This window comes from Castanea sativa, chromosome 4, assembly GCF_040712315.1.
Source record: "Castanea sativa cultivar Marrone di Chiusa Pesio chromosome 4, ASM4071231v1".
In the NCBI taxonomy this organism is placed as follows: domain Eukaryota; kingdom Viridiplantae; phylum Streptophyta; class Magnoliopsida; order Fagales; family Fagaceae; genus Castanea; species Castanea sativa.
The window spans coordinates 43,043,211-43,067,424 of NC_134016.1; the positions used below are offsets into that span (position 1 = coordinate 43,043,211).

General features: G+C 31.9%; 1 protein-coding gene across 1 annotated transcript in view; it reads right to left on the reverse strand.

Moving 5' to 3' along the window:
• Positions 1 to 21,200, reverse strand: part of LOC142632957 (cysteine-rich receptor-like protein kinase 1) — a 28,333-nt gene extending 7,133 nt beyond the window's left edge. Inside the window, exons 1-6 of the mRNA XM_075807268.1 lie at positions 20,582 to 21,200; positions 19,976 to 20,089; positions 19,423 to 19,773; positions 18,901 to 19,135; positions 18,568 to 18,712; positions 17,912 to 18,345 (exon numbers count right to left, since the gene is read on the reverse strand). Of these exons, the coding sequence (XP_075663383.1) occupies positions 17,912 to 18,345; positions 18,568 to 18,712; positions 18,901 to 19,135; positions 19,423 to 19,773; positions 19,976 to 20,089; positions 20,582 to 21,185 (1,883 nt within the window). The 5' untranslated portion in view covers positions 21,186 to 21,200. The remainder of the gene's footprint in view (positions 1 to 17,911; positions 18,346 to 18,567; positions 18,713 to 18,900; positions 19,136 to 19,422; positions 19,774 to 19,975; positions 20,090 to 20,581) is intronic.
• Between the last annotated feature and the right edge of the window lie 3,014 nt (positions 21,201 to 24,214).

The following is a 24,214-nucleotide window of genomic DNA, read 5'->3' on the forward strand; positions in this document are numbered from 1 at the left end:
TTTACTTTATCAATTATTATAAGTTATCACACCAATTAATAATTTGATGTATATCATATCAACCTATTTGTATTATACTGAATGCTAATAGATGAAAAATACTCCAATTAATGTACTTAACTATTTAAAAATGCTTCCCCCTCAAAAAAAAAAAAAAATTTAAAATGCTAGATTTTTTTCCAAATGCATATATTGGTTATAGAATATTACTTAAAATACCTATTATGGTTGAATCTATAGAAAGAAGTTTTTCAAAACTTTTTTTTTTTTATATAAGATAGAATTCCTACTCTAGCCTAATCTAAGTGTATATGTGTGTGAAGCTTCCTCCTGGAGAGTTGAACCCCAGCCCTTGCCCCCTACACCCCACAAGCACTTATACTTGTGAAGTGACCAACGCACCAAGGGTATGAGGTGGTAAGTTTTTCAAAACTAAAATCTTCTTTAAGGTTTACTATGTTACAAGAAAGATTAAGTGGATTATCCATATTATCAATTAAAAAATAAATGTTAGAGGAACTTAAATATAAAAACTTAATTAGTAATTTTGCATCTCAAAAAGTAAGAAAAATAGATTTTAAATAAAAAATAAAAAAGGCTCCGTTTAAAATTTTTGCCTTAGGTTCCCAAAGTTGTTAAGCCGGCCCTGTTTTGAATTCATTAAAATTAATCTTAACTATTTACATTTCCTAATATCTATACTATTATTTAAAGGATTTCCCTTGTTTGGACCAGATATTTTGTTGGTTCAAAAATGCCCCCAAAACTCCTAAGTTTAAGTACAGACAAAACTAAAAGATAGTCGGGTAAAAATACATATCTAACTTGCACTAAAACATTGCCCACAAAATATGAACACTCTCTATTCGAGTATTTGAAATGCTCCAACTACTTGAACTTACGTTTTCAAAAAAAAAATCACTTTTTTTTTTTACCTTTAATAAGCCTTAACCGTTTCACATCAACAAAAAATTATTAACCTTTAAAAAAAATATAAGAGCCTTTAAGCACGCACGTGAGTGTGTGCTTAGAGGCTAGTATATATAACCAACATTGTAATATTTATTCTAAAAGCTTACTTATAGGATATATACATTTATTTTGTTATATTAATAATTTCTCTAAGGCTTATATGAGAAATGTATAAATTATTTGAAGTATGTTATTCTTCCTCAAATTTAGTTACTTTTGTAGCAATTGAAACAATATCCAATAAAAGAAAAAATAATTTTAATGACGCACAATAAAAAATGTAAAAAAGATTCATAATAATTGAATGATATTGTATTTTTAATTTATCAAAATGATATTTGCATTCTTGAGTAGGCAAAAAGCATGTCTATATATATCATGCAATTATTAAATTTGTAAACAAATATCGTATGATCAAATCATTATAACACTCTTATTGTCTTTCTATTTTGTCTATAAAATAAAATACTAAAGATTACAATATTTTACCAAAAAACTTATTGAAATATTGGAGAAAACTAATAATAAATATATCGCACATCATGTATTTTAGTCTTAAAGAGCTAAAAATGTTAGAATCACCAATAATTACTTCTTCTGGGGTAGAAAAGGCCACTACCGTATGAAACCAGATCCTGGCATCGATTTCATTAGTTGCCACATGTGCGAGGTGAAGAGACTCAAGCTAGATGATTTTACGGAGCGGATTTAGTACTAGCGTCGTTCTTCCCCTATTATAGAGTGGCATGGTTCTCAGCTTCTTCGGATTCCGGTGGGTTGGGGTTGGAATTAAAATTCAGGTTGAGGTTGGGGTTGTTGTTGGAATTTGGGTTAGGATAATAATTAAGTAATGACTTAAAACAAAAGATTACTTATAGGATAAATACATTTATTTTGTTATATTAATAATTTCTCTAAGGCTTATATGAGAAATATATAAATTATTTGAAGTATGTAATTCTTCCTCAAATTTAGTTACTTTTGTAGCAATTGAAACAATATCCAATAAAAGAAAAAAATAATTTTAATGACGCACAATAAAAAATGTAAAAATGATTCATAATAATTGAATGATATTTGTATTTTTAATTTATCAAAATGATATTTGCATTCGTGAGTAGGCATAAAGCATGTCTATATATATATATCTATTTGTCTTTCTATTTTGTCTAAACTCATAGTTTCTAAAAAGTCATTGGTTAAGTTGAGCCAAACCATTGGTCCATCTCCGTATAGACCCTCTCAAGTTACAAGCCAGCGCTACCCAGCTCGGTGATCTAGAGGGCACGTGACAACTATTATAAAGTTATGTAGTAGATGTAAGCTAAGCAGCCTGGGACAATTAAAAAAAAAAAAAAAAATTATTCAAGGGGCATAAGTGACAGCATATGACTACCTACATGAACACTCATCATCCCTCCGGTAGGATTCACCTGGATTCTTGAACTTTTGGTTGTTTGTGATAGTTTTTACTGTGCTTGAATGGAAAAGATACATTATTTCTCATCAGATTTGTTACAGCATTACACTGAGTAGTTAAAATCCAAGCTACTTTGATACAGAGGAGAACATTTGAAGTTGTGATTGCTCAGATAGATTTGATAATTATGCGAGACGTGTTATGCTAATGATCCGGATGTTTGAGATGAATTCAATGTGATTCAGGAGTATGCAATCATTTACCAACAAAGAAAAAAACAAAAATAAAATAATGTTTTTTTAAAAAAAATTAGGTTAGCTAGGATTTTTTTTTTTTTTTGTTGAAATTAGAGCATTCACAGTGGTGATACTAAAAATTTTAGCTTTTAGTACCTCAATAAGCTATAATCTATTTTATCACTTTACTTTACAATACATTTAATATCAAATGTTCTATTTTTTTTATCACTTCATTTAAAATAATATAAACAACTCATTAAAAAAATAAAAGAAGAGAGAGAATTTGAGTTTTTTAATTGAAAGAAGAGATATAATCTTAATAAAATGTTGTATATTATTTTTAACAACTTGCTATAATCAATTGGTATTTATACTCGTTTACTACAGTTGTAAAAAATTTAGCTTTAGTTTCTCTAATAATACATTATTTTTTTGTTCTTTGATGGTAAAATGGTTTTTTTTTTTTGCTGGTAATCATCATTGTGAATGTTTTTATTTTTTGTTAAATTTTTGGGTTGGATATTTGCTATTTGGGTGAGGCTACCGAGGTTTATTGTGAAGAAGGGGTCCAAGGATTTGGAAGGGGGGCCAGCTACAAAATGAAATATATAATAACTATAATAAATTTTTAAAAAATAAATAAATAATTGGACCTAGGGGGAGCCCGGTTCCCCTTGGGCCCCCATTTGGGTCCATCCCCAATTGAACTGTTGTACAATTTAAATTTCAAACTCAAATAATATGTACTAGCCTCTAAGCAGGCACAACGCATATGCTCAGATGCTCTCTATTTTTTTGGGTAAAAGTTAATAATTTGCATGTATTATAATTTGAAAAATCTCATCTTTTTTTTTCAAACAAATAAAAAGGACTAGCCTTATCACACGTGCTCTACATGTGCAATGAGGATCTTTTTATTATTATTTTGATTTTAATGTAATTTTTTAATTTAAATTTATCTATTGTTAGTGAGGTTATATAGGAAAGAATTTTTAAGAAACTAAAATTTAAGATTTGAAATGAAGTAAATTGTTGGTTTAATATTTGCTACTTTTTGGGGAAAAAATGTATCAAATATGCGTGAGATATATTTAAATAGAAAGTATGCTAATTTTTAGGAAAAAAGTTTCTCCTGTAGTTTTTTTTTTTTAATTATACTGAATTACAATTTTAACCCCATTTTTTATTTTTTGAGAATAAAGAGTATTTAATTAGATTAAGGGTATTTTTGACATTTTTTGAAACCATAAATAACTTTCTGAATCCTTTTAATAATAATAATAATAATAATAATAATAATAAGGACAAAGTATAGTTAAAAAATTGGTTGTAGCCTAAGGTTACAACTTCATTTAAAAAAATTGACATTATTACATATTTTGAAAATCTAACCTTTTTTTTTTATACAAGATAAAAATTCTACTCTAGCATAATCTAAGTGTATATATGTGTGAAGCTCCCTCCTAGAGACTTGAACTCCGATCATTGCCCTTCACACTCCACAAGCACTTATACTTGTAGAGTGAGAAAATATAACTATTGGATTGCATGTTTTTTATTCTCTTAATATACATGTCAAATTTTGTGTCAATCGGATATTATTTACTATTTAATCTATAAGCTTATATTTTATGCATAATTTTAAACTAAAAAAACTTGTAATTTTAACAACTTATTGATTTTAAATTTTCTAAAAATTTTGTAAGCGTGGAGGATATAAGAAGAAAATGTAATACAATGGCGGATTTGTCAAAATTTATATTCAATAAAAAGATATTGAATAAGGTCGTATCCTTAGGTTACAACCAATTTTGTAGTTAAACTTTATTCTAATAATAATAATGTTGGTGCAAACACAATGGTAATGGAAATAACACAAAAAGAAACTGAATAATACTTCTGAATTTTTATTAATTTAAAGAAATGGATTACACAACACTATTTGGACTGAGGCGCGGCACTCGCTCTCTTTAAGGAGATTCAAGCCCTTGGTTAACTAAACTTTGTAACCGGCTGTGGCGGCTCTAGGAATTTTGTTTAGGGGGTTCATTAAAAAATTTTAATAAAAAAGAACTTGAATATATCGAGTTACCAACAAAAAATAAAATAAAATAATAATCCATAAAGTTTTATAATTTCCTTCTACAAGTATTCAAATCTTGAATTATGAGTATCTATCGCCTATGTGGGTAGGTATGAGCCTACAATCATTTTATTTTGTTAAGTTTATCTAACATTTTTATTTTTATACAATTTTTATTATCTATTTGTTATTGTTTTTATAAAAATATTTTAAACTAAATGACTAAACTAAACTCATTGGTTTTGTATTAATTATTGATGCACACAACCACACACATTCATACATAAAATTATACACTAGAGTCTACTTAACTAGTCAAATGCTTGGACAATCACTAACTTTACTATTTTTTTTCTTAAATTTTACTAACTTTATAACAAAAAGTTATTATAACATGATAACAATACACACACATGTAACAAATTATCTCTATTTCCTAATTATTAAATTATAAAAATTTATATTATATTTATATTGTACACACAAACATCCACACACATCATAATTTACACAAATAATATTATAACAAAAAGTAATGCACACAATCAATATTAGACACACTCACACACATAATATATATTTATAAAAAATAGTGACTTACAATTCACAAACACTTACTCTTTATTCTTAGAGCTGGAAATACTTGTAATAAAGGTGTGTAAAATTTAAGTCAGGGTGTGCAAAAATACTTTTAAGAAAAAATTTATAGTATTAAACTAACAAAAAATATATATTTTATATATAATTTTTTTTTTTGAAGTCAGGGGGTTCATTTGAACCCCCTGAGAATAATGTAGAGTCGCCTCTGATAACCGGTGCAGACCGTCGCTGACTTGTCTCCCCCAGGATACAACAACCCAACAAGTGTCGTATGGCTAGAACAACCTCTGCACAAAGTGTTCAAGCCCAAAACTCCACCAAAAAGAACACCCTTCCTTGCCAAGAATCTCTCTCTATATATATATTTTTTTAGTGTATATTGCAGTAACTTAGATTGTGTCTAAATGGGTCTATTTATAGGCTCAATGGACCTTACGAAATTACTACCCAAATTAATATGATTAATTAGGTCCATTATTCTGATATAGTGGGTGTTACAAGATTAATTGTTGGATATTATTCTGATGGACTAGAGTTACACAATTAATGGTAAGATAAGGAGTTTTCTGAATAATGAAAATGCCCAAACGGATAGTCCATTAAATGGGTTAATGGCTCATTATTTTCCATAACAAAAATGGAATATTAATTCGGGTCATTTACTCACTAACGGATATGGTAATTACTCTGAATGGGCTGTCAAGTAGGAGGATCCAATGGGCTGATTCATTTCCAAATTTGACACCTCCACCCTTCACCTCCTCCTTGTGCACGTATCTGGCCCAATATTTGAGACAATTCATGTTAGCCCATTAATCACGACAATTAAAAAGAACAAAATAGTCTCTCTCCTTTTCAATGTGGGATTAAACATTTTCACTAACTCCTCATCTTCCACATTCACTCCCACATCTTTACATTTATGTTATATCATTTATTCATTTTAATTATTTAATATTAAAATGCTCCAACAATCCCCCACTCATTTTAATATTAAATTTTTAGTTAAAGAGAGATTACCAGGCAAAGATGGGTCACTATGCATCATGAAAGTGTGCTCTGCATTGAACCTTCACTTAGTAAAATAGTGATCTCAACTCCAAAGTCGTAGTAGTCTCCGACTTGAACTAGGACTGCTTTAGGGAAATTAAGCGTCACTGCTTACACATAGCAACCCAAGTGTTGACATGAGCTTTTATAACTAGCACTTTACGGCCATGTGATGATCTTGATTTCATGAGTGTATTTGAGATTAAGTCCAAATCTCATAGAGAGTGGCCTCACCCCCACACTCACATAGGTGAAATTTTGTCAAGGGTGCTCCTGTAATTCTATCACCCCACTCATACGAGCTACAAATTTCATTAAGAGTTTTTTACTCAACCTCTCCACATTACAGGATAAATGCACTTACATCATAGGGATGAACAATTAAAAAATTATTTACAGAATAAATAATTAAAAAAAATAAATTGTGCATTTCTTACGACCATCGTATGATTCGTTTTTCCCATTGAACCCAATTATCAGGATCTCTGGTCTTTGGGTTGGGTATCCTCATACATGGCTCATGATTCTATGGACTTTAGTCTCATCCCTCTCGATGTATTCCAAACTCTATCTTTTGCCAAGGCCTTGGTAAATGGATCTGCAAGATTATCATTAGATTTAATATAATCTACAGTTATGATGCCACTACTCAAATAAGATCGCACGGTACTGTGCTTTCTTCTTATAGGTCTGGATTTTCCGCTGTAGTAACGGTTTTTAACTCTACCAATTGCGGCAGTGCTATCACAATGAATTAATATGGGTGGAATTGGCTTTTCCCAAAGTGGAATTTCATATAACAAATCTCTAAGCCAATTTGCCTCTTCACTAGCTGAAGCTAATGCTATTAATTCAGCTTCCATTGTTGAATTAGCAATTATTGTTTGCTTTTTAGATTTCCAACAAATGGCACCACTACCTAAGGTAAAAATATAACCAGTGTAGAGAGAGAATCACCTGACAAAGTATTCCAATCAGCATCACTAAAACCTTCAATCACAGCAGGGTATTTTTTATAAAACAAGCCATAACTTTTAGTACCAATTAAATATCTCATGACTCGCTCAATAGCTAGCCAATGATCTTTACTGGGCTTGCTAGTAAACCTGCTTAGCACTCCTCCTGTATATGCAATGTCAGGTCTAGTACAATCAGTAGCATAACGCAAACTACCAATGATGCTAGCATAATCCTTTTGATTAAAAATCTCATCATCATTATTTACAGGAAATAAATGAACACTAGAATCAAAAGGAGTAGCTACACTTTTGTGATCATGAAAATTATATTTTCTCAATATTTTATCAACATAATGTGATTGATCAAGATATATTCCATCACATATTTTTGTAATTTTCATGCCCAAAATAAAATTAGCCTCACCAAGATCTTTCATATCAAAATGGCTTTTAAGCATATTTTTTGTCTCATTTATAACATACATATTTGAGCCAAAAATCAACATATCATCCACATAGAGGCTAATAATAACATGTAAATTATTCCATGATTTAGAATAAATACATTTATCATATTCATTTGATTTATAACCATTCTCAATCATGCAGGAATCAAACTTTTCATGCCACTGTTTAGGTGCTTGTTTTAAGCCATATAAGGAGTTAGTTAGCTTACATACCTTGCTTTCTTGTCCAGGCTCTACGAAGCCTTCGGGTTAATCCATATAAATCTCTTCCTCTAAGTCCCCCATTTTGAAAAGCAGTTTTTACATTCATTTGATAAATTTTCAAATCAAAAATTGCAGTAATAGAAATTAACAATCTAATAGATGTAATTCTCGTTACCGGAGAAAAAGTATCAAAGAAATCAAGATCAGCTTTTTGTTTAAAGTCTTTTGCAACAAGTCTAGCTTTAAACTTATCTATTGATCCATCTAATTTCAACTTTTTTCTAAGGACCCATTTACAACCTATGGTCTCATAACCCGGTGGAAGATCTACTAATTTCCATGTTTTACTAGAAATTAGAGATTCCATCTCATCATTTACAGTCTCTTTCCAAAATATAGCATCAGGTGATGTTAAGGCCTCTTTTAAATTTTGGGGATTTTCCTCAATGTTAAAAACATAATAATCAGGATCAAAATCCTTTTCAACTCTAGCTATTTTACTCCTTCTAGGTTCCATTTCAAAATTTTCTTAATTTTGTAAATGTGAAGTAGAAGAACTAGGTTGTGACAAAATATTTTCTTTACCCCCACTATTTTTCAATTTAAAAGGAAATTTTTCTTCATGAAAAATTGCATCACCAGATTCAAAAATTATTTTGTTTTCAAGATCAAAAAATCTATAGGCTGCACTATTAAATGCATAACCAAGAAAAGCACAGGTAGTAGCTCTTATACCTAATTTAGGCATTTTAGGGTCAGTAAGCCTTACATAAGCAAGACAACCCCATACTCTCAAATATCCCAAATTTGGCTTATGTCCTTTCCAAATCTCAAAAGGTATGGTGTGTGACTTTTTATGTGGCACCCTATTCAAAACATGACATGCAGTGAAAATAGCTTCACTCCAAAAATGTAAAGGTGCACCAAATTCAATTAACATGGCATTTGTTAATTCAATTAAAGTTCTATTTTTTCTTTCAGCCACACCATTAGAAGCAAGTGAATATGGTGTAGTAGTTTCATGGATAATTCCCAAAGACTGAATAAATGAGTTGAATGCACTTGATTCATACTCACGGCCTCTATTACTTCTTATTCTTTTTATTTTTCTACCGAATTGATTTTTAATTTCTTTTAAAAAATCTTGAAATTTTTCAAAAGCATCACTTTTATTTTTCAACAAATAAATAATTGTATATTTTGAGAAATCATCAATAAAAGTGATAATATATCTATTTCCTCCACGAGTTAAAATTCCCTCAAATTCACATAAATCGAAGTGAATTAACTCAAGCAATTCGGTATTTCTTACAACACTTTTATGAGGTCTTTTTGTAATCTTAGCTTGACTACAAGTTTCACATTTTTCAAAATCTTTTGACAGTCTTGATATTAATCCTAAACTACTCATGATTCCCATATATCTACTATTTATATGACACAAACGAGCATGCCAAAAATTAATAGAATAAAGCATATAAACTAAACTGGTAGATGTTTTATTATTCTCAACATTCAATTTAAACATTCCATCACAAGCATAACCCTTACCCACAAATAATCCATTTTTAGTGATTACATAATTATCAGATTCCATAGTTTGCTGGAAGCCAGCCTTGTTAAGCAAAAAACTTGACATCAAATTCTTCCTCATGAACGGAGTGTAAAGTACATCTTTCAATGTTAGCACACGTCCAGAAGTGAATTTCAATTCAACCTCACCACTTCCAAGAACCTTGGTTTTGCTAGAGTCATCACGCATAACAGTTTTTTCTTCTTCAAAAGGAGTGTACAATTTGAACCAATTTTTGTCATAGCAGACGTGCCTATTAGCACCAGAATCTGCCCACCACCATTCAACATATTGCACCATATTGATGTCTGTAATCATAGCCACTAAAGGCTCTTTGATTACGTTAGCCTGCGGGACAGATTCACGTTTTCGAAATTTGCAAAATCGAGCAATATGCCTACTCTTGCCACTGACAAAACAGGATCTATTAAATTGATCTTGTGAAGGGGGTCCTTGGTTCTTATTGTAATTTTTATTCGGGTTTCCCCTTCCTTGAGGTGATCTATTATTATTTTTAAAGGCTTTCTTTTTTGGCTTCAATTAACCATTTCTAGGAAAATGATTTTTGGGCATATTATTATTGGATGAAATAAGGTTTACCTTTGTGGTGGAATTACCATTGCTCTCTTGTGTCATGAGTGCATCTTGTCCTCTAGCCTCCTCCTCCACATGGATGTGTGTGATTAAGGTCTCCAAGGATGTCTCCTTTTGTTTGTGCCGCAAAGTCTTTTGGAACTCCCTCCAAGATTATGGTAGTTTGTCAATTATGCCAGCTACCACCAAATTGTCTCTGATCTTCATGCCTTCGGATCTCCACTCTGCTACAATCATTTGGAAGTCTTGTGCTTGATCCACCACCGATTTTCCATCCACCATTTGGTAACGGAAAAATCTACTAGTAGCATACTTCTTTGCACCTGCCTCCTCGGTATCATACTTGCTTTGTAAAGCTTTCCAAATTTTTTTAGCAAACTTGTAAGTTGTATCATAATAATCATAGAAATGATCAGTAAGACAATTCAATAGATAAGAGTGACAATTATATTCATCTTTTGTATACTTATCTATTTTTTCTTCATGAAGAATATATTCTTTGTCACTCATCTCATCGGTAGGAATCTTTGACGGATTCTTCTCAGTGAGGATGTAGGCAACTTTGAGAAGGCTCAAGTAGAAGAGGGCTTTTCCTTTCCACCTCTTGAAGTGGGCTCCCTTAAAGCGAAAGGGCTTGTTGAGATCTCCAACAGGCTCATTTGGTTTCTCTTGTGTAGGCTCCATGTGTTGAATCTCCTTAAAATTGTTGGTGCAAACACAATGATAATGGAAATAACATGAAGAGAAACTGAATAATACTTCTGAATTTTTATTAATTTAAAGAAATGGATTACACAACACTGTTTGGACTGAGGCGCGACACTCGCTCTCTTTAAGGAGATTCAAGCTCTTGGTTGGCTAAACTTTGTAACCGGTGCAGACCGTCGCTGACTTGTCTCCCCTAGGATACAACAGCCCAATAAGTGTCGTATGGCTAGAACAATCTCTGCACAAAGTGTTCAAGCCCAAAGCTCCACCAAAAAGAACACCTTTCCTTGCCAAGAATCTCTCTCTATATATATATTTTTTAGTGCATATTGCAGTAACTTGGATTGTGTTTGAATGGGTCTATTTATAGGCTCAATGGACCTCACGAAATTACTACCCAAATTAATATGATTAATTAGGTCCATTATTTTGATATAGTGGGTGTTACAAGATTAATTGTTGGATATTATTCTGATGGGCTAGAGTTACACAATTAATGGTGAGATAAGGAGTTTTCTGAATAATGAAAAGGCCCAAAGTCCATTAAGTGGGTTAATTGCTCATTATTTTTCATAACAAAAATGGAATATTAATTCGAGTCATTAACTCACCAACGGATATGATAATTACTCTGAATGGGCTGTCAAGTAGGAGGATCCAAGGGGCTGATTCATTTCCAAAGTTGACACCTCCACCCTTCACCTCCTCCTTGCGCACGTATATGGCCCAATATTTGAGACAATTCATATTAGCCCATTAATCACGACAATTAAAAAGAACAAAATAGTCTCTCTCCTTTTCAATGTGGGATTAAATATTTTCACTGACTCCTCATCTTCCACATTCACTCCCACATCTTTACATTTATGTTATATCATTTATTCATTTTAATTATTTAATATTAAAATGCTCCAACAAATAATAATATGAAAATGATAAAATTTGACAACAAACTTGGCTGTAGTTTATAGCTTCAAAAAATATCTTTTTATTGGATGTAAATTTTGACAAATTTACCATATTTGCTTCTTATATACTTCATGCTTGTAAAATTTCTTATTATTAACATATATGCACATGTATATAACAAGAATCATTGGTATGGTTAAATTGTGGTTATAAACTTATAATTGATTTTGTAAATGAATCCATTGGCTTTTTTGGCAGTCTTTCTTTCTTTCTTTCTCTTTGACAACTATAACTAAATCACGTTAATAGAATGCACAACATTTGAAGAGATGATAAATTTTAAAAAATAAAATTTTTTATTAAAAATTTTTGCTCCTTGCATAAACTTTTTTATATTATAAGATAGATAAACAACGCATTCTAGGAAGTCTTTTTATTTTCTAAGTGAGATGACACACACACACACACACACATATATATATATATATTGAAAATTTTACCGTTGAATTGCATGTTTTATATGTTCTTAACATGCATGCCAATTTTCATGTCAACCGGATGTTATTTACTATTCAATCCATAAACTCATCTTTTATGCATTGTTTTAATTTACAAAAACTTGAATTTAAACACGTGTGGTGTGCTGTTGTAAGCAACCAAAAATAAAACCTATACTCCTAAAAATATATGTAATAGTGCGAGTAAGGATCATTCCCACAGAAAGTATCTGGCCTAGTTGTATGCAATGTGAACAAGGAGGGGGGGGGGGGGGGTTTGAGTATGATGAAAACAATTTTAAGAAAACAACTAAGGAACAATTCAAATTAAAGTATTGAATTCAATCAAAAGAACAAACCTTGGTCTAAGTCAACATCCACCACCGAAATTTTACAACTGATCATTGATGCAAGTATATATCAATTCACACTTTGAATAGTCACCGTTGGATCTCTCCTTAGTCGCAGTTAATTAGAAAACAAACAATCTAATAAACCCTAACTACTAAACAATCCAAGACAAGCGCTAAAGGTTTATTCTGGTAGCAACCTTAAGAATTAGAGATATCGATGAAACTAAACAACACAAGCACAAGCAGTTGTATTTAATTTAATCGAGCGTTCTTCTTAAGATCTAATAATTTCTGACGCAGAAATCATTAAATCTTGGTTGCTTCACAAATTAGAGAGATCAAACAATTACGGATTTGATATCTAACCTAGCCGTAGATTGCAACGGATTTGATTTCTCTCAATTTGGTTAGATCCTTAAGCAATGCGGCCAAGAAATAAGATAAATCCTAGGCGAAGCAAGAAAATGAATTCAAGAGAGTTCATATGTGCTGATTTACACAGAAGCTGATCATACGTTAGAATTAGGGGATTAGGAAAAAAAAAAGTTAAAAGAATAGGAATGTTTGTATGTTATACTTAACTTCATGTTGAATTTGATTAAAACATGAATTTGATTTTTTTTAAAAAAAGAAAGAAAAAATAAAACCCAAATAAATACTTCATTTCTAAAAAATTTCTAAAATTATTTCATATTATGTTTTAAATGCTTGCTGGACTTTTGTTAGATACTTATTGGCTAAAGTAGCTACTACAGTCGAAAGCAAAAACAAAATCGTCAAAGATTGCAAGCTATTGATTGGGATGAGAAATGGGCAGCAATGCACGAGATGCATATGTCCGTATCCTACAAAATGGACTAATGGAAGCTGCATAGTATCCATATGAAGGTTCAAAAGGCCGATGCAAATTATGGAAGAGGGTAAGATTTTTTTTGAGAAACAAACACACACATGTATATATATATAGGGGAAGGGAGATGAATTAACAGTAAACTTAAATAAAAACCAATAAGAGGTTGACCACATCAATATTTTATAAAAATGTTATAAAATAGTTTGTAACTGTAGTATTACTCTAAATATCACTTTTTCATTATTCATTTATTTATTTTCATATAGGTCCATTTATTTATTGTCAATTAGGTCCATTCGGTCTACTTCGGTAAATTTAGGCCAATTCAATCCACTTAGGTCTATTCGGTCTATTCAGTCTAGTTTGGTCTATTCTGTCTATTTGGTCCATTTCAGATCACTTCGGTCCAATTTGGTGTACCTATTTAAGAATTGAAAAAATACAAGTTTGGGTTAAGAGTAATATTAATTGTAATTATATGATATGTTTTGGTTATCATAATAATCTCCTTAAGAGAATGAGAATTTGAATAATAACTTTGAAACTTAAAAATTTTAATTGCACCAAAAGATATTGGGAAAGTTTAATGCATAATAAAAATAGTTAGAAGAATATAACCATTTCATAAAAGAATAATGTCAATCAAAAATTTTAAAGTTATATATTTGTAAAAGTAGAGCGATGGAAATTATTTTTTGAAATTGTTTAATTTTTAGGGAGAACATATTATCTACAATAAAATTTAGAGAATAAATTATACATATTCAGTATAAGTTTATTATGAGTTTAGATTATCATAATAATCTCTTTTAAGAGAATGAAGAATTTGAATAAATTACACACACACACACACACACACACACACACACACACACACACATATATATATATTATTTATTTTGCTTGAAAGTATAATCAACCTCATGCAATTCATTTAAAAGTATTCAAAAAAAACAGAAAAGCCTTTAAGCATGTGCGTGAGCGTGTGCTTAGTGGCTAGTGTGTGTGTCTATGTATATTACTTGAAGGTATAATCAATCTCATGCAATTCATTTTAAAGTAATGACTTTAAAAGAAATGGGTAACTACCCTAAGAATTAGATTTGTATATTCATAGCCTTAAAGTTTAGAAAGACTTTCACTTAAATTTAACCGAATCGAAGTGGATTGGAATGCAACAAAAGTGTAGCAACAATAAATTATATGTTTAAGATTTTAGATATTACGAGTTTGAGAGAGAGAGAGAGAGATATATATATATATATATATATATATATATATATATATTTATATAATTTGGATTTAGAATAGTGTGCGTTCCAAAATAAGGCTATTGGGCCTGAGCGGAGTTTGGACTCACAATCTATTTGTATAATGGGCTTATGGATTTCCTACCACGGGTGGCGCTATGCTCGGTTGCCCCGTTTCCTGAGTCTCCCCTCTTTTCTCACTAACACTCCTCTTTCTTCCTTGGAGAGGATTAGTATTACTTTCTCTAGTCTTTTCATTCTGGAGTTGCCAACCCCTTCAACTGAATCTTCCCTGCCTATTTATAGCCAAACTTAGTGGAACAGTCATGATTATTCCCCTGGTGGGTGGAAGGAGGGGTCCAATACTATTACCCATAAGTGGGGGTTTAGTTGGGAGTGGGAGGAAATGAGGGTGGCATTGGAACTGGCTCCACCACTGGATTTGATGCTCGGTAAAGGTGTTCCCTAGGCAACAGAAGGGAGGTCCAATGCCGTTTCACCTAAGTGGATGTTTGGTGACGGGAAGGAGAAAATGATAGTGGCGTTGGGACCAGCCCCGCCTGTAAATTCTGTGCTCAGCAGGGGCACGCCACAAGCCACTTTAATCACTCCGAGCTCAAACCCCTCGGACGGTACGTGCATTACCATGTGTGATCAGTACGGGACTTTTATAAGAGTTAGTCTTCATGGGCCTTAGGGCGATTGGGCTTGACGGGGGGTGAGGCCCGTACAAATAGGTACTCTCAAGTCTCAACCCAAACATATTTTTTCCTTATATGTTAGTGCATAAAAATGGACCGAAGTGGACACAAATAGACGAAATGGAGCAAATGGACAATATATGACCGAATGGGAACAAGGTGGACCGAAATGGACCAAATAAGAACGAATGGACAGATTAGGACTAAAGTGGACATATGGACCGAATAAGACTAATGTCACCTGAATTTGACCAAAGTGGATAGAATGGACCAAATATGATCAATTTTGACCAAATAGAACCAAAGTGGACTAAATGGACTGAATATGATCATTGTGGACCAAATAGGACTAAAGTGAATAGAATATGAATGTATCCAATAGGACCAACGTAGACCAAATAGAACCAAAGTAGACTGAAGAGGACAAAATGGATAGAATGGGACCGAATAGGACTTTTGAATATTTATCATTTTTATTGCATTTTTACGGCTCATATTTCTAATTTATAATTTCTATTTTGTTTGTGTTTTTCATCTCAAAACTAAAGAGTTTAGCCCAAATACAATAAAACTTTATACTTTTCAACCCAAAAATTAAGAAAAAAGAAATTGTGTGCTAAACTTGAAAAGGCAACTTATAAAAAGAATCAATTTAAGGCTCAATTCCTCCTAAATGGATTAAAGGGGACCAAAATTGACTGAGTAGACCAAATTGGACTGCATGGGACCGAAGTGGACTAAAGTCGACCTAATTGGGACCTAATTTGACTGAATAGCAATTGTTTAATTTTTAGGGAGAACAAATTTTGTTCAACAAATTTTTGCATTTTAACCTTTAGCTTATTGCATTCTTTTTTTCTTATATAATAATGGTAAGATTACTTTTTATATAATAAGTTCATAATAATAAAATTGTAGCTTTGAATTAACTCAACTGCTAAAGTTGTCTCTTGTTGTATTTAAACTCCAAACAACCATAAAATTGTTTTATTATAAATTAAGACCGTTAGCTAATAATAAAAAAAAATCTCAAGTCCCATATTTAGTATTTCATTTTATGCTCTATAATCACAGTTACCTGAGTTTTTTCTATTTTAAACTTTAGTAATTTTATAAATAAAAATAATAATAATATGTAGCAAGAAATAATTGGTGGAGCATAATGTAAAATATATATTAAAAAAAGGGCAAAATACTTTTACTTCTTAATTATGGTAATTTTAGAAAAAACCCGATTTGAAAGGAATATGATTAACCGTGAACAACATATATCTTCATTTGTTGTTATGACCACAAGAGACAGAGACAGCCTTAGTCTTAACAAAAAACCGTTTTTCAAACAGTTTTTGACTCCAACGGTATTCAACTGACCATTGGATCAGCAATCATCCTCGGCATGAAAACATAAACAACCAATTTTCATGGATGAAAAAGCTAACCCATTCCTTTTTCTACTATTTTGTCAGTTAAGATAGTAAAAGAGAATCACAGAACTTAACAATTATTAGCCCAAAACAATGAACTCTAGTTTTGACATAGTTGTTGCATACGAAAATGTGATATTAGAAGACAGTCAACACATAAAAAATGAAGGCACAAACTGAACTTTTGCTAAATAAAGATATTGTAAATACACTGAGGTGGAAACATTGTTAGAAAAAAAAAAGTTTCAAGAAAAATTACACATATTTATCCTATATTCTTGAGTTATTTGTTCTTCTTTTTATAACGAGAGCAAAGATTAAAATCCCCATCTCCCATTATTTTAACTATAAAATAGAGTATGAAAAATTGATTTGCAATGTTGACACCACCCTCAGTTCATATTAAAAGGCAACCATCTAGCCAAAACTATTGGAGCGTAGTGTACACCATAAACTACGAAAATTCTACAATCAACTTCATGATTTGAGTTTAATTATCAATACAACAACAACAACCAAACTTTATCATAAATTTAGTCCTTAATTTTGATAATTAAAGCACTAATTTGGATGGCAAATAGACATTATAAATTAGTCTTGAATTGATATTTTTTTATTGCAAAATTTTGTGATTTAGGATGTATATTACAAATTCTCTATAATGTGGGGAGAATAATTGCCTGTAACTCTAAAAGAAAAGATGAAAAAAAAAAACATATATGATCTTTCTTTCCTTCAATGGAAAAAGAAAATGCCAAAACACCCTCTACATGACTAAACCCTCTCATCATACTTCATCCCAAAAAGAAACCTCTCATTATTTGTACACATCCCTGATTATATGTGCAATAAACTTCCCTTATGTCAAAATGGCTTGGAAATCTACCTCCGTCTTCATCATAAATACAAACTTCAAGGAGAGACTCACCAGACATAAAGTTGCATTGGAACCTTTCTTTTGGCCAAGATAGCCAATCTCTTTTGACTACATTTCTTGAACTTACGTCTGACATTAACCCTTTAATCTTTAAAGAATTCAAGGTCAATATATTTACCTTATCTTAGATGGTTCACCTTTTGATGGACTGGATTCAGCACTGTCCACAGTTGTGGACTCCACAGCAGTATGAAAAGAAGACACTTCAGTTCTCAGTTGCTCATTAAAGGAATGATTACTGGAATAATAGGACAATTCAGTTGTTGTTTGAAAGTTTGAGTTTGAAGTTTTTGCAGCTGAATATTGGTTAGTTTCATCGGAACTTAGGATACTAGCATTTAAGAATGGAGCTTGTGTTGGTGAGGGAATGATATATTCTTCATCGTTTAACATCCGAACCACTTCAGACATGTATGGTCTTAGTGTAAGAGAAGTTTGTGTGCAAAGAAGCCCAATTTGAAGCACATTCGATGCCTCTCTTACAGAATATCCGCCATCAAAGGAAGGATCAACACATTCAAGAATTTTGTTTGCCTTGTAATTTTTCCAAACCTGATGGCAGCACAATGAAAACCATGTCATGTGCTAAGATTTATACATATGGGAAAAAATTCTAAAGAAAATAAAAAGGGTTGCATAGATAGGTTTTAAGAATTCAAATGATGTGAATTTTTTTCATTTACACAAATATTAGAAAAGAACATATAAATGTGCCCTATTTAGAATGTTGCTATAGAATATAGATTAGCAATGCAAAAGGAATATGAATCTTACAGATTGCAAAACCGAACTTGATCCTTGCGTGAAAATACTGTTCTTCCTACCACATACAACCTCAAGAACCAGCACTCCAAAAGCATAAACATCTGCCTTCTCGGTTAGCTGTCCTCGAACAAGATATTCAGGAGCCATATATCCCCTGCAACAAATGGTCATTGTTAACTCTTTAAGAAAAGGAAAGAATCATTCACAATTTCAGTGACACTTGAAAACTATATGGTGGCAAATCATTTGTCAAGTTGGAACAAATTCTATACTGTAACTTGTATGTAAACAATGATGTCCACCAAATATTAGATGAGACTAATGGAGATAGTTTGTGCTTACAGTGTTCCTGCTATTCCTGTACTAATATGAGACTGATCTAAACCAACAGATTTAGCAAGTCCAAAATCAGCAATCTTTGGAGTAAGATTCTCATCAAGGAGAATGTTGCTGCTTTTTATGTCTCTGTGGATTATTTTCTCTCCACAACCTCCATGAAGATATGCGAGGCCTTCTGCTGTTCCAATTATGATATCAAGCCGCTGCTGCCAATTTAGAATGAGGAAAGTGTCCTTAACTGCATAAATTAGAGTTTGATTAATAATTAGAAAAATACAATTGGAGTGGATAGACATCCAACACTATTCTACATGCTCTCCAGCTAACTTGTATCTTAAGTTAAATGAAACATAACCAAATTGAGACAAAGTTTGTTAAGATGCCAAAATCTGAGTCATGGTCATCTACCATTTCAAATTCCAAAGGATGTGTGGCTTTGTTGGCAGGTTACATATTGAAGTTTTCAAGATGGTGTCATGCTAATGAAGTTATAACTTATAAGTAAAGTTAAGATGCATTACTCACCAAAAAGGATTTGATCAAGGCTTCTGTTAGGTACATATTCATAAACTAGAAGGCTTTCGGGGCCCTCAATGCTGCAACCCAAAAGCTTAACAACGTTCTTATGCTGAATACCACTGATCAAGTTCACCTCATTGAAGAACTCATCCACCCATTGCCGCGTATTGAACATCAATCTTTTAACTGCTACAATTCTCCCATCAGGGAGAGTCCCCTTAAACACAGAACCAGCTCCACCTTGGCCTAATTTCCTTGAGGAGTCAAAACCATTTGTGGCCTTCTCAAGTATTTCATACTTGAAATTCAATCTAGACTCTATCACGTGAACTGAAACCCCATTGAGATTGTTTTGTGCTGCAGAGAAGTAAAAGAAGGTCAAACTAAAACATGGAAAAAATGAACATTGAGAGGCTATTAAGATTTAAGACATGCCAGTTTGGTACAACTTATTTTTCAGCTTTTCGAAAATAGGGTGTTTGAAAAAGTGATACCTAAAAAAAAGTGAAGCTTAAGAAAGTGCGGCTTGATAAATGTATGATTTTTGACAGAAATGTACCTTTTTTCTTCTGGGATATTCTCTTATAGCCTAAAAGAGCACCAAAAAGAGCAAACATAGATAAGGCAATAGCTGATAAGATGCTTGCTATGATGATCCCGATTTTAGATGACCCTGAAAATACATGAAATGAAGAAAATAAATTAATAAGGTTACTAGCAACCCCAACCCGTAGCAGAGATGAAACGCCATAACATAAATTAAGAAAGGAATGTATTAAACTAGAGAACAATCACATAATTACGATTGCAGGACCTCAAGCAAACAAAACAGGAAAGAAGGGGCGTAATATAGGTTCATCAGAATTAGAAAATAAAAGTTCCATTGAGCACATAATGCGAATTTATAGAACAAAGTAAACTCAAAAAGACAAAGAATATAATTCGCTATAAGCCATTGAAGATCTCTATTTTCTCAGGGTCCAAAATCAAATATATACCATCATACCCAACACTCAAATTCAAATACTTAAGGAAATAATGCCGAACTATATAACAAGTACTTAAACTAACACCCCCCCCCCCCCCCCCAAATAAAAAAGCACAAAATAAACAATTGAACAGCCTCAAAAAACACATTTGCTTTGTGAGAATAACTTGTTCTTACCGGCTTCATCCTCTTCCCCAGTGCTATCAGTAAAGAATTTCTCTGTAGAATACCTCAAATAACAACCAGTATTCATAACCCTACCACCTGTGGCCGGAGCACATTTTCTCAATTTATTCCGTGCGTCTAACAAGCATTCTTTGCAACTTTTAGTATCCACTGTCATCCAACACTGCGCCATTGCATAAACAGGCTCCAGACCTCCTCTTTCCCCTGACAATGCAAAACCTTTGTTCAACGCTGCCGAGTCAGTCACATTTTCAATAACTTTAAATACTTTTTCTTGAAACTCATTTCCAATGTACACATCTTTGCTAACATTTGTGGGCAGGCTACACTTCACGTAGTCATGTTTTTCATTGAGGGACTCTTTGAAGAAGTTATAGGTATCGTAACGAAAGAAACAACCATCAAGATAAATGCGAGCCGAGTTTGAAGGAAGGCATTTAGGAAGCCTTGTCCTGGTCTCAGAGTAGCAGGATAAGCAATCCTTGTGTGAGAGGAAACCATAGCATTGAGCATATGTGAAGATCTCAGGCTCTGTCGAAAGCACAGAATTGGCTCCCCAGTGCTCATCATTAATTTTTCTAGAAACTTCTTCCATTGAAGATATGAAATTAGGAATGAAGTTTGGGCTGGATTCCAGCTTTATGGAACCACAAAATTCGCCGACTAAAGAGGCTTGAGGGTCAGAGAGGGAGACATCGAAGAAGAAGAGGAAGATGAAGAAAATGAGGAACACCATTTGGTGCTCTGTTTGATGCTCTGTTTCCTCTGTTTCATATGTTTTAGAATCGGTAAGAAACAGAGCAAATGGATGATTATCTCCTTCTTTTGCCCTCTCTCTTTTCATGTGAGAATTGGAAGAGGGAGAGAAGTTGAACCCTATAAGGGAATGGTGTGGTTTTGTGTAAATTCTTTTCTGTTTCTTCTTCTTACTTTTTTGACAAGCATGACTTTTGTTTCAATGTTTTGGGGTTCCACAAAGAGAGAGAGAAGAATGTATGAACTGGATTTTGTTTCTGTTTTTGCTTTATTTAGGCTACCGTTACATGTTCATTTTGGACACTCATGAAATCTTGAGTGAGATTAGATAAAGGTGCAGAATGTACGCCTGACAGCCTTGGATTATATACAAAAATTAGAGCCACCAAAATGGTTAAGATTGTAAATAGCCCAGCTATTTATGAATAATTTAGATTCACTTCAAATTTGGTTTGATTATGTTTTGTAATTTAGTAAATAATTGATTGAAGATATGCTTATCAATCTTTGATCACTTTAAAATTTTGCAAGCATAGAAAATATAAGAAAATAAAGTAATCTAACGTTGGATTTGTTAAAATTCACATCCATTTAAAAAATATTGATTGGTATAACACCACCCAATAACTTATTATTGAATTTATATTTTTAAAATCTCACCATTAAATTACATGATCTATATGTGTTTAACATGCATACCAATTTTCATGGCAATTGGATTTCATTTACCATGCAATCAATAAACTCATCTTTTACGAATTATTTTAAACTACAAAAACTTGAATTTAAACAATTAATTGATAACATGACTATTAAACTTTAATTACCTTGAAATTTTACAACCATGGAGAGTAAATGAATATAATGTAATCCAATAGTAGATTTGTCAAAATTCACAGCCTATATATATATATATATATATATATATATATATATATATATATATATGTGTGTGTGTGTGTGTGTGTACATGTGTAAAATACACTTATAGAGAGTCAAGATTAAATTGACTAACTTTGTAAATAAGTTTAAAATATCAAATTATTATTTTTTATTGTTGATAATATAAACAGTTAATTTCATAGTAAAAATCATTTCTATTCATACAAAATAAGTGAATGTAATTTTTACGATTGACTCAAATAATATAATTCAACTACAATTTTATTATTAATCATTAGCATAGATTTGTGAATGGATAATAAATTACTCATTGTATTTATTCTGAATAAAGAATGAGTTAATCAAGTAACTTGTAAATAAAATCATGTCTATTCAAAAAAAAAAGAAACAAACAAACCAAATCAAACCAAACCAAGGCTGAACATATAATCTTCCTTTGTGATGAGTTCAAGCTTTGCTACTATTCAAAAACTAGAAGAATCAATCCTTAAAATTTTAATACCCAATTTAGTATGGCTCTAAAAATAAGACTTGTTTAACAAGTTAAAGATCCATAAAACTTTCCATGTAGACATTTTTTTTCATTTAATTGATTTCTGGTTAGGACTTAGGAGTCCTCCTTAAATGCAAAAGTCTTGTATCTGTCATGCGCATGAGATACTCTCTCTCCTTAAACATATCAGTACTAGTAGCAGTAACTATGCAGAGAAGGCAAAACCTCCTAATAGTTGTAGTAAGTTGGTGGATCAGGAAGATTGTAACTGCAATAAGGAATTTAACTTCAACTTAGATTGTGAACGATCAAATCAATGTACCAAAATAATGACTTGCTTAAAAATGAATTTATGTGTTCGACCAAGACCAACCAATGAGATTGGAAAAGGAGGTTCTAATGACTAAGTAAATAAAACTTTGGAAAAAAAATGCACGGTAATAGCATGTCTCTTATACAAACTTTTGTGTGTGGGATGATGAGGTATTTATAGGACAAAATAGATGGTAGGCCTATCAAAAAAGCATCCTTTCAAGTCGGTTGAGGGACGCATGACAAGGGTGCAGCCCCCAAAATTGCAAATAGATAGAACAAATTCAATTAATCACAGGTCATTGAATGACGGTTGGTGAGGTACAATAAATGTTGATATGAGCAACGATGGTACCAATAAACCTTAGGACTTTCCCATCCATTCGCGGATAGAGAAATACCAATAAAAATGGGAGATTTAGAGTTTGTCAAGTTGTTTAGGATGGGTTAAGGAGAATAATCAATAATGTTTTTAGTAAAACCTTGGGGATGGAATGCCTCAAAATTGTTGTTGCATAAGTCATAACAAGGAATGTCAAACATGTTATTTTGTGTGCAAAATTCTAGCAAAATGAGATTATATATATATATATATATATATAGAATCCAATGAATAAATTTAAGAGAGAAAAACACAAAATATATAGTTATAAATTTACGTATCTTATCAAGACAAGAAACTTATAGTTTAACTAGTATTTGGTGTTTCAATTGAGAATTAGGGGTGTGCATAGGTCAAGTTGGGTGGGGTTGAGGAGTTTTTCAATCCAAACCATCATGGTCAGGTTGAAAACGCTCAATCCAACCCAACCCATCACAAGAGTTCAACCCAACCCATGTCAATCGAGTTGGACCCATGGGTTAGACATTAAAAATAAAATTAAAAAAAAGAAAAAGAAAAAAGAGCATTAGAAATTTAGAATAACAAATTTATAAGATTACCGACACAAATAACAATAAATTTACTAATCAAACCTGAGCATAGCACCAAACAGACACAAACTATTTGATTTATAAATATGTTAGTAGTTCATCAAACTAAAAGAGTAAATAATAAAACTATATAAAATATATATTAAATATAGATGGGTCGAGTTGGGGTGAATATGCAAATCTGTTGACCCGCACCCAACTCAACCCACTATAAAAAAAAAAATGGC